At 39.5% G+C, this 16329-nt stretch overlaps 1 protein-coding gene across 1 annotated transcript; it reads left to right on the top strand.

The window, feature by feature from the left end:
- Window positions 1-67: 67 nt before the first annotated feature.
- Window positions 68-13144, top strand: LOC131696207 (ras suppressor protein 1-like). Its single transcript, XM_058984750.1, has 6 exons — window positions 68-383; window positions 599-649; window positions 856-1095; window positions 1480-1562; window positions 12543-12790; window positions 12850-13144. The coding sequence occupies exons 1-6, from the start codon at window positions 236-238 to the stop codon at window positions 12938-12940; spliced, it is 861 nt and encodes a 286-aa protein (XP_058840733.1). The 5' UTR covers window positions 68-235; the 3' UTR covers window positions 12941-13144.
- Window positions 13145-16329: the final 3185 nt, after the last annotated feature.

Below are 16329 nucleotides of genomic sequence, written 5' to 3'. Positions count from 1 at the left end.
GACAAGCCGACAATCGTGATCTCGCTAATGCGATGGATATGTATAGTCGAAGCTGACAGTGTTTTGCAAATCAGTGAGTGAGTCAGTTGATCGCCGTTCATTGAGGAGGTAGCAGCGCAACAGTCGAATGAAACATTTCTGTTTCATTCATCGAAGCCAAGTGTACTTAGCGGTAATTGTAAGTACTTAACTTACCCCAGTCGCAGCGGCAGCAGGAACGTCAAACGGCAGCAGGATGAATCAGCCCGTCAGTTGTTTACCAGTGACTGCCACGAAAATGTCCAAGACGAAAAAAGTGCTCGATGATGCCCGTGAAATCCAGAATCGGGAGATAGATTTGGTGGATAAAGGAATCTCAACCTTCGAGGAACTGCCCGGATTGCGTGAGTATTCCGTAGGAGATGATATGTGTGCGATCTGAACCCGTTTTTCCTAATTTGGAAGAAACTACTTTTTCTTGTTTACATTACGCCATTCGCGGATTGGATGCTCTGTCTGCGTATAGTGTTCATGAGGAAAGATTTGAATGTGTGAAAAGCTACGCCCAGATGGATGTTAGATTAGAAAAATAGAAATAATCTGTATGCTTTATTTGCAGTTAATATGGGATTTGTGACAAGGATTACGCTGAGCCATAACAAGCTGAAAAGTGAGTATTAGAATCGAATGCTATCAGCTGTCAGAATTACCATCACCAAGCAGTGAGGCTGCGTGTATTGATACACACATGTTCTGACACTACCACCAACAAAAATGAACATTCATTCATTAATTCATTCGATGCGACGCTGGTTCTGTTTGAAAACAAAGATGATAGCCAGCCACTAATGACTGAATATTGATCGATTATTTCAGCTGTTCCACCCGGCATCGCTAATTTGACCAATCTAGAGATTCTGAATCTATCCAATAATTTTTTGGAAGAGTTGCCCCTATCGTTGTCGTCAATGCCAAAGCTTCGGATTCTCAATTGCTCTATCAATCGCCTGAACACGCTACCCCGTGGCTTTGGCGCATTTCCGGTACTGGAGGTGCTGGATTTATCGTACAACAATTTAAGCGAGAAAGTGTTGCCTGGTAACTTCTTTATGATGGGTAGGTATTGCTTGAAACCTTTTGCGTTTTTTATTGAAAAACATCGGGGGGGTTGATTGCAGTGATGTTGCAGTTTCTAACAGAAGTGGAATGAAACACGTCCAGCGGACCGCTCTTTCGTTAGAAAATGTAACACCAGTGCAATCCTCTGCCTCGGGTTTTTTCAATGGAAAGAGGCATTTGATTGACGTTGTTTACGCTCGGATGAAACCCGACAAATTGATCGAAATGATTCAATATGTGTAATCATCTATGTTCCGAATAACAAATTCAGATGTTCGTATCGGAAATGTTAGTTGTTGTAGGCCTCCGAGTTGACGAAAATAGCTCAATCAGTATTTCAAAAGCATTCATAATTCCATTCTAACATTGTAATCGTTTTAGATTCACTACGTGCTTTGTATCTGGGCGACAATGATTTTGAGTTTCTACCACCTGAGATAAGGAATTTAAAAAATCTTCAAATTGTAAGTATACTTTTGTACCCTTCGATGCCCATGAAGGTCACTGAGGTAGTGTCTTGGCTCTTGGTTAAAAAAAATCGATAGCCATTCTTTTCAACCTACGAGATGTTCCTAGATTGATGAAACTATTTGCATAGAGCTGATGCCGTGCAAAACGTTTAACCAATCAGAGAATTTATTTTACACGTAGGGTTACCAACCGTTCTTATTTTAAAGGACATCTTCCTTAATTTTACTTCAAATGTCCTTAGTTTTAATCTCAATCCATGTTATATTTGAAATCAATTAGATTAAATTCATTCAAGCGAATGAAACATTTTACTCGCCATTTTAGTTGTTCACGTCCTTATAGTCTTTTGATTTGCTATGTTCAGATTAATGATTCAAAAACATTGATTGATTTTATTGCTTGAAGAAAAGTTATAAATTAATACTTTTCATGTTTCTCATCTTGTTGAGCGCTGACAGAAAAAAAAAATTTGTCCTCTAATTTAAACCGTCGAATTTAAAACAGCTATCACTTTCTAGCAGAGTCGGCAAATTTCTTAGTTACTTCATGGACTTTAATCAATAAGTTCTATGCTTAAGGAAAAACTTTGATTTTTGGAAATGAAAATGAAAAATAGGATTTCTCGTACTAATAACCATACAAATTTCAAATGTAACACGGGATGCAACGACCTAATATTCTGCATAGTTTCTTAGGACCACAGAAGAACAAAAAAGCGCTGTTCTAAAAAAATATATTGGAAATCTTTTCTTAACACCACTCAACCAAACACATTTTAGTCAAAGATGAGTAAAATTTGTTAGTCTCGGTCAAAATTCAAGAAGTCCTTATTTCGCTTTCAAACCCATTTAGTAACCCTATTACACGTGATAATCGAGAAGCCAGTATTCGTTTGATTGTGGCCAAGATGAATTTTACGTATGCAAACGAGCAGAAATCTGACGTATTTCTATAATACGTCAAATTTCAGGCCCCTTTGTTACATTCATGTTTTCTTCTGCCTCCCGGCCACACTCTGGAGTGCTCTAGTTTAGAAGTCTGATTTGCTTCCTGTAGCGAGCAAGGTGATTTTGCCAAAACTGAAAACCTTCAAAATGAACCCGACGCTTCGTCAGTGACAGATCATTCTGTTTGACTCACACCGCAGAGTTCATTTAAGCTGGAGTTCATGAGTGAATGGCTATCACCAAATGAATAATTGATACACAACATAGGTAGCTAAGGTCGATAAAGTAGATTTAAAAGATGGTTTGAGTCTATTAATATTCTTTCTCCATGTACGTAGTAATGTGTTATGAGGGGGTAATTTAGAACGATACAATTTCTAAACATTTATTCTCAAGCTAAATCACACGTTATTTTAATTCAGGGGCGCGGGGCTTATTTTCAATGTCACAAATTAAAAAAAATGAGAGGCATTTTTCCATACCGTGCTATAGAATCTTTCCTATGAGAAAAATTCTATGTTCATTGAAATAATTAAAATTGATTGGCACAGTAACGTTTGTCAGTAATGTTATGTTTATCTGGTGATTACGAAATTTGGAGAGTATGCTATTCGATACATAAGAATCCTAGGCTATATTGAAACCTTTTTCCACGGAACTTATATCGATCCGAAATGACTATTTTTTGCTTAATTTATAATAAATTGCATACTTTTATTCTAAAACTTTTCGTGAAGCTGCGCGCATAAAATTTTTTGTATTTTGCAACGAAAATGGGTGGCTTCTCTAGATCCGGCTGAACAGGAACCATAGAGAAGAAACCTATCTGACGCAGTTCCAATCGGATTTAGTTGAAATCTTTTCACATCTCTGACTTTAGGGTCAACCAAAAAGGGAATTTTTTAACATTACTGCATATGAGTTGCCCGTATTATTTATTGAAGTCCTGCGAAACGTATGGTAGGAGCAGGGACGGCACTTTTATATCGTTAAAAGGTGCCTTAGTCCTACTGTGTTGCCTTGATGAGTTCCGGATCGTGTAATGATCTTTGGAATGCAGGGCTATAGTCAATTTCACATTACATTACTCTTTACATTACATATAGTTATAGAAATCGTTCTTATACCAGCTAAAATTCATTACCTATTACACGCTGCAACAAAATATTGATTAACTTTTTAAGTGACCCAGTATAGGTTGTAGGTTTAGTCAAATGCAATACAAAACCACGTTTGACCAGTTTAAAATACCCCCAAATGTTGCTTTACAGCAAAAAAAAACATTTTTTGGGGTATTTGGTACAGAAAAATTAGCTGCGCTGTCATTTTTCAGCCGATTTTTTAACAGTTTTGGAAATAAAAAAGACCCTCACAACGCACAGTGTTTCAAAACGCCGTTTTCACGATCAAAATTCAATACCTTCTGAACCATTGGTTTTGGAGATTGGACTTCTTCGAAGAAGTATAAATAGGCGCAACTCAACTGAATTGAGTAATTAATTCCACTAAAAGTGAGATTTATTTGCTCATATAATTTAGAAAAATTTATTTGCCCATATAATTTAGATAGAAGCACGCAGTCTTCAGCAAACTTCTAGAAAACATTGTGAAAAACTTGGCTAAAGATACTAAAGCTCTACGGGAGCAAGATATGTAGGGTTACTTGCGATGAACCCTTTAAAACAATATTTCTAATATAAATTTTTACGATTATTTTTTATATTAAAGGGGTTTTCTACAAAATTGTTCGGAGTAATGATGTCTTTAATGACGAGCTTAGCTTAACCGTTATGTTTCCGACGCGGTACCCGGGTACCTTTTTAGGTTTCAATTAATGAAATTCCTATGTTTTATCCATAGCTGGAAATCGAAACTTTGTGACATCTTAGAACTTCACTAAGTCAAGCTTTTGGGTTAATCATATTGTTGATATAGTAAGGGCGGAAGTGAGGAGGGGCTCCTGAATTTTTTACTACGTAACAGGCCGACGTGGGTATCCGGGTACCCACAAAAGTAGAATACCTATAACTATGATAATTTTCAACCACTTTTTGGTGTTTTGAATTCGGGAACTCATCCACTTTTAGACTTGGTAAAAATGAATTGGGTTACTTCATTCGGTTCCCGGAAATCCGGATTTCCGGAAACATGTTCCAGTGCTGGGATACTATTTGTGAATTTCAATGGAATACTAGCAATATGGGTATCAAAATTCTTGGAATAGCATCAGTAGCCTGTATCTCTTGGTTTTTGAACCATTTGGTGGTTTGACACCGGAACGGACATTCTGGAGCAGGTTCCCGTGGGGTCGTGAGTTGCCATTGCATTCCAATTTCATTTTTTAAGCTGCCATAGGGTCCCGTAACAATAAATAACAGACTTCCGAAACAATTTGAAGAGTTTTGATACTCATATTGCTAGGACGTTATCAAAATTTACAAATCATACCCTAGTACTGGAACATTACTCCGGAAAACCCGAATTCCCAAGAACCAGATTCGTTCATCCGGTTCAACTTTACAGAATCAAAAAGTGGACGAGTTCCGGAATCGAAAACATCTAAAAGTGTCCAAATCGGTTAAAGGAAGCCATAGTTATGAGCATTTCAAATTGTGGGTACCCGGGTACCCACGTTGGCCTGTTAACCTTTTCATGCCCAACTTTTTTCTAGTGCATGTAGGGTTTCAAAACTGTTTTTCCTTGAAAACGGTGGGGTCAAGAAACATGAAAAGCCTATTGTCATAAAGATAGGTGCTTCCATGGCAGTGCTAGAAGCTGGTCAATTTTTACCTTCTAATACTCAATATAATTCTCCTAGAATAATTACAGTAGTCCTATTACGTGGAAAACGTAGCCAACGACAGTCTAAATTGATAAGTTTTATCAGTTTTCAATAATATTGCACCATAACAAAAATATGTGAAAAAATCTTTTTCCGTCGTCAACGTAAACTGTCCCTGGCAGCACTGCTCCATCGGAATTCAATCAGACTAATTGCAATAACTTCAGTTCTAGAGCTGATCCTTGCAACTGTTAATACTCAAATTAAAGGCAATAATCACATTAATGAGCCTTACTTGTTTTTGTGAGCAATTCTCGCCACAATCAAAAGTTATAGCTGCTTAAAAACGATGTTGTCCACAAACAACATGGGCATGAATGGGTTAAAGGTGTTTTTTGTTGGGCACATAACAGTTAATCATCTTACCCTTTACTGAAGGTACTAGAAGGGAAAGTATTCAACAATTTTAACGAAAATGGATCAATTGAAAAGCTAATAAAAAGTGACAGTTGTAAAATCAACCAAAAATTGAAAAAATACAAACATTTCAATCACCAGGAAAATTTATTACAAGACCATGAAAATTCTGGAAAATCAAGGAATTTCATATCCAGAAATGAATCGACACCCTTATGAAGTGAGTGTGGGCAGTTGTATTCATTGTATAGTTGCAGTTTACATGTTTTCAACGATGCATGTTGGTGACAGTTACTGATGAGATGAACTATTCAAAATCAATTTTATCTAAATTGTGTTTTGTGCCCTGACGCACCAATTGGATCAATCCATTTTTTCACTTTTGGGACTAAAGTTGCCTAGTGTACCTAAATAATGTAAAATAGATGTGTTCCAGAACCCTAAGAAACTGAAACCTAGCAAATTGAAAAAAAGTTGTTCCTGTGTTAATTTCTTTTCGTTTTGTTTCCTTGGGAGTAAACATGAGCGGTATTTTTATGGAAGGATTCATTTTAGATTTCTATGATTGCAACGAAAATGGCTGGCTTCTCTAGATCCGGCTGAACAGGAAACATAGAGAAGAAACCTATCTGATGCAGTTCTAATCGGATTTAGTAACTACATCGTTTCGGGAACACGGTGTCATCCTTGTAGTGTATTGTTTATTGAGGCTTTAACCTAGATGGGTTATTTACCCTTATGGCGTCACCCTTCTGTTCAGAGTTTGTCAACATGTGTCAACAATTCCGGGAGCCTGAATAGAAATCTTTCCATATCTCGGACTTTAGGGTCAACCAAAAAGGGCATTTTTGACCATTGCTGCATATGAGTTGCCCGTATTATTTATTGAAGTCCTGCGAAACGTATGGTAGGAGCAGGGTCGGCACTTTTATATCGTTAAAAGGTGCCTTAGTCCTACTGTGTTGCCTTGATGAGTTCCGGATCGTGTAAGGATCTTTGGAATGCAGGGCTATAGTAAATTTCACATTTCATTACGCTTTACATTACATATAGTTATACTTTTACGAAGAAATCGTTCTTATACCAGCGAAAATTCATTACCGATTACACGCTGCAACAAAATATTGATTAACTTTTTAAGTGACCCAGTATAGGTTGTAGGTCTAGTCAAATGCAATACAAAACCACGTTTGACCAGTTTAAAACACCCCCAAAATGTTGCTTTATAGCAAAAAAAAAACATTGCCTTTGGTACAGAAAAATTAACAATATTTCCCCTTAAAACAATATTTCTAATATAAATTTTCACGATTATTTTTTATACTAAAAGGGTCTTCTACAAAATTGTTCATAGTGATGAAATACATATTTGTCATGAAGACGATGAATCTGTAGTTTTGGAAACAGAAAAGTTATTGTCAATTTTCTAACATTTTTTAAATTAGGTCAACCTTTCTTTTATCGCCTCGATCGCCGCCCCGTCTGATGATATCGTTATACTGGGCGACTTCAACTTACCTGGCTTGGCGTGGTGCCAAGCAAGTAATGGTTTTCTACGAGTGGATATCAAAAAATCTGCGCTTATTAACAATGCCAGTTGTATTTTGGACAACTACAGCAGCGCAACTCTTCGGCAAATTAATAATGTCACCAACGAGAATGGACGTACATTGGACCTCTGCTTTGTAAGTGCCCGGGACTGCGCTCCGTACTGCTACACTGCACCGACTCCTTTAGTCAAGCAGGTGCGTCATCATCCCCCACTACATCTTGTATTCGCTGGTAACCTAGGAGTGAATTTTTTAAGACATCTCAAGCTCTATCGTCTACGATTTTAAAAACGCTGACTACGACAGCATCGTTAGCACGCTGTTGGATATAAACAGGGACGAAAATATTAACAATGACGACGCGAACGAAGCAGCGATGACGTTTTCTAGTATTCTTAACTACCTTATCGACCGCCATGTACCAAAACGTACAATTAGTACCGATGAACACCCTCCCTGGCAATCAACCGTCCTTAGACGATTAAAATCTGCTAAACGAGCTGCATTTAAAAAAATCTCGAAGCATAAGACACTTGCATTACGAAATCACTACTTTCAACTCAACCACGAATACAAACAACAAAGCAGACGCGCCTTTTTTAGACACCAGCGAAACATCGAGCGTCAACTGAAATCCAAGCCCAAGTCCATCTGGAAGTATGTTAACGAGCAGCGAAAAGAATCCGGTTTGCCATCTTGTATGTCGTTTAATGGAGTTTTAGGCACCGACACTAAGGAAATTTGCCAACTGTTATCCGACAAATTTTCAAGCGTTTTTTTCCAACGAGCGCCTGCCACCACAACAAGTCGCTGCCGCCGCTAATTTAACTCCTTCTCTAGGACGAACCATCAACTGAATTTGTATCGATAATGCTGCCATTCTTGCAGCAAATGCCAAACTGAAAGCATCTTGTTCCCCGGGTCCAGATGGTGTTCCCTCGATTTTTGTCAAAAAGTGCATCAGCGGGCTTCTTGAACCACTTCTGCGAGTCTTCGAGCTATCACTCACTACTGGTACATTCCCTTCCTGCTGGAAAGCAGCGCACATGTTTCCAGTTCATAAAAAAGGAAACAAATCGAACATCGACAATTTTCGGGGAATCTCGTGTTTAAGTGCCGTATCAAAACTGTTCGAGCTGGTTGTGTTAGATCCTATTTTCTTTCACTGCAAACACTACATTGTAGATGACCAACACGGTTTCATGCCTAAACGATCGACAACGACAAACCTGCTCTCGTTCACAACACATGTAATGGATGTATTCGCTGACGGATTGCAAACCGATGCTATTTACATGGATATATCTGCGCCTTCGACAAAATCAACCATGATATCGCAATAGCGAAGCTGGACAAACTCGGCATTCATGGCCAACTTCTGCGCTGGTTCCGTTCCTACCTCGATGGAAGGCAACTCCAAATCAGCATTAAGGACTGTCTATCTGCACCATTCTTCGCTACATCCGGCATCCCACAAGGAAGCCATCTCGGTCCAGTAATATTCCTCCTCTACTTTAATGACGTCAATTTCACATTACATTACATTACAAACCGATACCGAGCTTCTTCAGAGGGAACTGAACAGCTTTAGTACGTGGTGTGATCTAAACAGAATGGTTTTAAACCCGAGCAAATGCTCAATCGTTACGTTCACGCGGAAACGCCAACCGACTCAGTTTAACTACCATTTCTTCGGCTCGAGCATTCCAAGACACTCACATCAAAGATATCGGAGTCATCATGGATTCGGCATTAACATTCAAACCACATACGTCATACATCGTGGATAAGGCATCACGACAGCTTGGGTTCATCTTCCGAATAGCGAAAAACTTCAGGGACGTATATTGTCTTAAATCGCTTTACTGCGCGTTGGTCCGCTCAACGTTAGAATATTGTTCAGCTGTTTGGAATCCGTACTACCAGAACGGGATTGACAGAATCGAGGCTGTCCAACGCAGGTTCATACGCTTCGCTATTCGGCATCTCCCATGGCGAAACAGATTTCAGCTGCCGAGCTATGAAAACCGTTGCCAGCTAATACACCTCGATATACTCAGCATTCGGAAGGACTGCTCTCGAGCCCTGTTCGTCTCGGACTTACTCTCTGCCAGAGTGGATTGCCTTACAATCCTCGGACGACTGGATCTTCAAGCCCGCGCTCGAGCTCTACGTAATAACTCTCTTCTGCGAGTTCCGTTCAGGAAAACCAACTATGGTTGCCAGAGCGCTGTTACCGGACTCCAACGAATTTTTAAGTGTGGCGACGGCCTTTGACTTCAACAGGACGCGGAATGCGATAAAAGCGAAAATGTTGTCAATTTTAAAATGTAATTAGTTTAAGCAACCATCATTGGGGCCAAGGGGCCTGTTGGTGAAGGTAATAAATATAAACAAAAGAATACTAAACAAACCTTGGGGGGAAGTTTGGGGGGGGGAGTTGCTTCTCTTATCTTCGGCCATCACATCATATGATTTGGTATTCTTAGTATGTATAACAAACATAACGATGTGACACAAGGTGCTAAAAGCGCAATAAAATCCTGTCAATCCTATTTTGCATGGGATTGCCTGCTCTCAAGGTATCACCAAGAGGCCGTTCATAAACGATGTCGAATATAAACAGTTACGGTGGAGCGTAATGCAACATGATTTTGCGAAATAAAAACTGAAAATGAATTTGAGACGTACTAGTTAAGCGGGAGTAATAAACTGACAACAGTGTGCTTGAAGGGGGAAGGTATTTTAGATTATTTCCTTTTTGCCTTTCTCATTTAAAGAAAGGCTATGCAATCACTTAAAAATCGACGTTTCAACCGAGGCCCGGAGGGCCGAGTGTCATGCCATTCGATTCAGCTCGTCGAGATCGGCAAATGTCTGTGTGTGACATTTAAACTCACACAATTTTATCAGAGATAGCTAAACCGATTTTCACAAACTTAGTTTCATCTGAAAGGTATAACGCTATTGAATCCCATAAGCTGCTATTGAATTTTTAGTTGATCTGACATCCGGTTCCGGAATTACGGGCTGAAGAGTGTGGTCACACAGCAATTTCCCATAAAAACTAGTACAACCATGATGTCCAAATGACGTAAATAATAAAATGGGCTCAACATTACTCTAGTTTGCGGGTCTGGATCACTAATGATAAATAAAAGCAGCTTTGACAACATTGGTCACCTATGACGGTTCATGATGCCTCCGGGGAACTCGCCCAGTTCCTAAGCAAATATCACACCTATTACCCAGCAAATTCTCTACCGATTTTTACAAGCTTGATTTCAAATGAAAGATACAGTAATGCCATTGACTGCTGCTGAATTTTATTCGGTTCTGACTCTTGGTTCCGAAGTTACAGGTTTGTTAGTAAGCTTACACTGGAATTTCCCATATAAATCGGTACAATCGTAACATCGCAGAGGCTAAAAACTATTGAAATGGTCACCAAATTACTTCGATTCGCACGTCTAGATCACTGTTTGCCAATCAAACATTCTTTGGATATATTGTCATTTTAATATGTTTTACGTCATCATGGTTGCACCAGTTTATATGGGAATTTGCTGTGTGACCGCACTACTCAACCCGTAACTCCGGAACCGGAAGTCGGATCAACTAAAAATTCAATGGCTTATGGGAGCGTTATACCTTTCAAATGAAACTAAGTTTGTGAAAATCGATTCAGCCATCTCTGAGAAAATTGTGTGAGTTTAAATGACACATACATACACACACAGACATTTGCCGATCTCGACGAACTGAATCGAATGGTATATGACACTCGGCCCTCCGGGCCTCTGCTGAAAATTTTTCAGCGATTTCAGTGATTGCATAGCCTTTCTTCATATGAGCAAGGCAAAAACGCATAAAAGATCATTGGCTCAGTTGTGCTAACGTGTCGAACCGTGTCAAATAACCAGAAGAAAAAACTGAGACGAACGTTACAGTCTTAGATGTTTGCGTCCAGGTAGGTAGAGAACAGGCTGAGACTGCCAGCTTCGCCATTATCTAGTCAACAGGGCTACATTATTAAAGTCAGTTGGTCCAAATATCAGCAAAAGCGGTTAATTTATTTTTTGAATAATGCGTTGAAATACACTTGATCAGGAACATGATAAGATTTGACATCTTTCACTATACTCCCAAAACTGTCTTTAATGACGAGCTTAGCTAATCATCTTACCCTTTCCTGAAGGTACTAGAAGGGAAAGTATTAAACAATTTTAACAAAAATGGATTAATTGAAAAGCTAATAAAAACAGTGACAGTTGTAAAATCAAACAAAAATTAAAAAATACAAACATATACCAATTACCAGGAAAATTTATTACAAGGCCATGAAAATTCTGGAAAATCAAGGAATTTCATATCCAGAAATGAATCGACACCCTTATGAAGTGAGTGTGGGCAGTTGTATTCATTGTATAGTTGCAGTTTACATGTTTTCAACGATGCATGTTGGTGACAGTTACTGATGAGATGAACTATTCAAAATCAATTTTATCTAAATTGTGTTTTGTGCCCTGACGCACCAATTGGATCAATCCATTTTTTTCACTTTTGGGACTAAAGTTGCCTAGTGTCAGGCGTTTAATTCCCAAGTCAAAGAACAAGTTCGTTTTGGCTCATCTGCAACTGAACTCCCCAGGACCTCAGTCGAGATCGACAATTTACTTTTGCTTACACGCAGAAAAAAGATTTGTAGGTTCAATAAAATTATGCATTAAATTCAATAAATTAAATTATTGGTAAAATTATGTATTGAATTCAATAAAATTTATTTATTGTTTCAATAAAACAAAATTATCGTTCCGTTTTTCAATAATTATTTTATTGAAATTAAAAGAAAATTATTGATACTAAAAATGTATTTATTGAAAGCAAAAATTTGTTGTTGTTCTAATAAAAAAATATTTTCAAACCAATAAGTTTGTTTGTTAAAGTGATAAACAATAAATGATTGGATTCAATAACACATATTTTTGGTTTAAATATGCTAATTGTTTCTGCGTGTACACAATAGTTGTGTGACTGTTTGAACTGTTTGACTGATGTCAATTCTGTTGCTAAAATCAACTTTATCTAATATAATAGATGCTAGTTTTGTATTACATTACAAAGAACAAGTGCTCACTCCCATCTTAAATCACTCTGTAAAAATGCTACCTTTTTAAATGAAATCACCGAAAAAAAAAATATAATTTTTTGGATGAAACTTTGATTTGTGTCCCATAGTATGCCGCTTGGACTAACGACAATCTTTCCAATTTACAGCTTGGTCTCCGTGACAACGATCTTCTGGAGCTACCACGAGAGATCGGCGAACTTACGCGTATCCGTGAGCTTCACATTCAGAACAATCGTCTCACCGTGCTGCCACCGGAGATATCCAACCTGGATCTGCAGTCGCAAAAGTCGGTTGTTAAGATGGAGGAAAACCCATGGGTTACTGCGATTGCCGAGCAGTACCTGGTCGGCATCAGTCACGTGCTTGAATACATTAAAACTGAGGCGTACAGGATGTGAGTATGAGTGTTATAAGTGGGACTAGAAATGGGTTTTAATTAAGACCTTTTTTCAGTTTATACAATCGTTACGTTTCGGCAGGAAAGTCCGGCAACGTGCCACCGAAAGTGGACAAGAGCAAGAAAGCATCTAGAGCTCGTTCGTAAGAGCACCGGCTTCGAAAAAATGTGTCTTAATAGCAGAAAATGTTAACGTAGTCTTCCCTCGTATTTATTTTTTTTGCAATCCTTTATTACTTGACTAAAATATTCAACGCGCACAATAACAAAGCCAAAATCAAAAGTGACTTACGAAAGAAATTTTAATGTATTTTTTAACTTTTATACTAATGAAACAATAAAATAATTATGTATTAATCTACCTAACAATTTGTTGCTTTAATCTTACTGCGGTTCAGGTTTGCTGCTATCCGTCTCCCGCGAATTTTATTCCGATTAATTTACTCTGCCAATCGAATAAAACATGGTCGATCGGTCACCTTGGAAAGAAAAGCTTTCTGGAGGTACTTCTAGGTGCAGAACGCCAACCGGAAGCGAAGCAAGAACAGAAAGTGAATAAAAAAACTTCTCATCAACTTGTTCACATTTCTACTCGAGGGTTCGATTTATTATATTTTCCTCGCAATTTGCTTGCGGCTCATGTTAATAGGGAAAACTTTTTCGCTTTCGCTGCTTTTGCTGTTCTCTCAGCATCACTGTAGTTTACTCAAAATCTTTTAGTTTGCCCGCCCTCCCCCCTCGAATCTACCGCAGCGTCTCGCCGTCGCATTCATTCATTCATTCATTCAGCGATAGTTTTCAGTCAGAGTTTAAGCAAGTTTTTTTCCTTCACTTTGCTTGTATATCTTCATAATAGGGTTTTTTTATTTAGCTTTCGTTATTTTCATGTTTCTAGATGATTTTTTCCCTTCGTTTGATTTCTTCGTTCATCGCTTTGAATGATGTATTAAATTGGACAGAAAATGTTTTCAATTCATTTCTCCCGTTGTTATCTATCGTTATAGTCTACTTACTACGGCACAGTCGGTGGTGGAATCTTCTTAGGATGTTTAACTTCAGCTTTGCAGGATCGTTTTGCATAGGAAAACTTGCGTTTCAAGAATACCTTTCGTTTTGTAAGCCATGGCAACGCAGTTTCATTTCGGATTGCAAACTTGAGCACACGACTTTTTTGCGTATTATAGAAGTTGTTGAAGGAGGAAGTTCTGTTTTTGTTATTTATTTCTATTTGACTATTTACTTAGCATACTTTAGAAATTCAAGTTGTTAGGTACTCAGCCACAAATGGAATCATTCATTCGCCATACGCAAAATACCTATTCTTAGAATTAAAACAGAAGGATTAAAATGCTAAAAAAGCTTTGATTTATTTATTCTAAGATGGCCATGAATGCAAAGCCAGTAACAACTTGAAAATTAATGAAATGGATGACCTCAGATGATTATAATACACACCCGCAATCAAAATTAAATCCAAGGTAACGCAACAATGTCCAATTTGATCGTGAAAAGACATTCTGGAAGATTGCAACGGTGGAACGTGCTTTTGTCAAAGAAAGTACGAAGAAAATCTCGTCGAATGCCATTAAAAAGCGTCACTCGGAAAACTGACTGAGGGGATCAGCAGTACCGGCATCAGACAGACCGGTTGGACATTGATGGTATAACTCTCAAGAGCACTACCTCCCCTATCCAACCCGACCATCTGATGCAGTTGGTATGCGGATTCCTACGGAGGGGTTGAAGTGATGATGGTAGTGGTGGTCGTTAAAAACTTCGCTACCAAGTCGAGGGTAACTTCAAGCAGCGGCACCGAGTTGGCTTTTAAAAGATAATCTGCAGAACTTCTTTTGCCTCTGTCGGTGTTGTCTGAGATGCAACTCGGAAAAGTGGCCACTCGTTACTGCTGGGGAGTTTAGGAAGACTTTATTTTGGGGTAGTAGAGAGAGAGAAGAGCGTCTCGGGAGGGCCACGGTCGAGAAGCTTTATGAGTAGTACCTACCGCGGGAAAACAAAAACGAAAAACCGGAGGGTGAGACTAAATGAGTAATACACGGGGCCGGCGGATGTTTTATCCATTAGACTTGTTTGGCCTTTGAGAGCTGCTCAATTTAATTCCGAAAACAGCTTAAACAGTCATAAATAAGTCAGGTCCGTATTGGCGGTAGCGAACGAATTTCAAACTTTTTAATACTGAATATATAATATGAAGTCGTTATTGGCCAGTTTATTATAAGTAATGTCGTGTTTTGGATAAAAGTCGATAGAAAGTTTTAGCGGTCTGTAATATGAGTCATTTATGGACGGAATTTATGACTCAATTTAAGTATCGTATGATTCAATTGCAATAATCCGCTAGATTTAGACGAGAAAAGTTGCTCGAATATCATCAAAACTTTATCATAGACTCATTTTGTTAGGCGGAATTCACATTTGATTATTTCTTAATTTTTGCCTTTCTTATATGGAAAGGTTATGCAATTGCTCCAAAAACCGGCTTTCTAACCGAGGGACGGGGGGCATATATCATAATTGCCCAAAACCAGATTCCTCCCCGGCACTACCTTTCGGCATTACTTCGGCAATTTCCCGGTTTATGTGCATAGCACGCACTCTAACCCAACTACTTAGTACTTGGTTCCTTCAGTACGGTTACAGCACCACTCTTCGACACACCACCAGTTCTCCACCATCCACATAGGCTAGCGATTTCTGCATGGCAGTCGGATAGCTGGCTGTGAGTTGAGACTTAGTCTCAGATTGTCTAATTCACCGATCCCTTCGGCTCCCTTGTGCCATTTAGCACCACGAATCGGCTCCCTTGTGCCAGTTGGCAGCGCTATTTACTCGTTGAACTCCCGACTTGTTCGTGAACTACTCGGTCTAGTCCCCGACGTTGGACCTAGCCTACTCCGACGGAGAATTCCCCGGCGAGAGAAGTTCTCCCGAAACCGAACCAGCCAGTCAGGTGTCGAGGTCAGTTCGGCGATTCCGGTGGAGCAGGGCGTCCGGTTCGTTGGTGCCCCTACGACCCGCGACTGGTGGTGTTTAGTCGCGGTCTACTCAGTCTAGTCCCCGATGGTGGACCTAGCCTACTCCGACGGAAAATTCCCCGACGAAGGAAGTTCTCCCGATACCGATTCTTCTTTGGTTTTAGCACCACAATTTCTGTTACCGATGTTCGTTTCCGTGAGCCATTTAGCTGTTCGCGTCGTCCCGATCTACTCGATCTAGTTCCCGGTGGTGGATCTAGCCTACTCAACGGGCCAGCCAGTAGGTGCTGAGGTCTATCCGGCGATTCCGGGAGGAGCGTAGATTCCGGTTCACCAGCGCCCCAACGACCCACTGCTAGCTATGTGACGCTGTCTACTCGGTCTAATCCCCGGCGGTGGATCTAGCCTACTCCCGAGATACCCGGTAGGGTATCGAGGTCGGTCCGGCGATACCGGGGAAGCTTTACGTCCGATTCACAGGCGCCCGACGACCCAAACTCGGTGCTACGTCACGTACTACTCATCTGGTCGCCGGCAGTGGAC

Source organism: Topomyia yanbarensis, unplaced genomic scaffold (genome assembly GCF_030247195.1).
Source record: "Topomyia yanbarensis strain Yona2022 unplaced genomic scaffold, ASM3024719v1 HiC_scaffold_92, whole genome shotgun sequence".
In the NCBI taxonomy this organism is placed as follows: domain Eukaryota; kingdom Metazoa; phylum Arthropoda; class Insecta; order Diptera; family Culicidae; genus Topomyia; species Topomyia yanbarensis.
This window is presented reverse-complemented; position numbering and strand designations above follow the sequence as displayed.

What these genes read in the sequence shown, in the direction of transcription:
- LOC131696207 (XM_058984750.1), top strand. Translation starts at nt 236, where the DNA reads ATGAATCAGCCCGTCAGTTGTTTACCAGTGACTGCCACGAAAATGTCC. An exon ending in ATTTAAAAAATCTTCAAATT is followed by an intron (nt 1,563 to 12,542) that starts GTAAGTATACTT and finishes TCCAATTTACAG; the next exon opens with CTTGGTCTCCGTGACAACGA. An exon ending in AAAACTGAGGCGTACAGGAT is followed by an intron (nt 12,791 to 12,849) that starts GTGAGTATGAGT and finishes ACCTTTTTTCAG; the next exon opens with TTTATACAATCGTTACGTTT.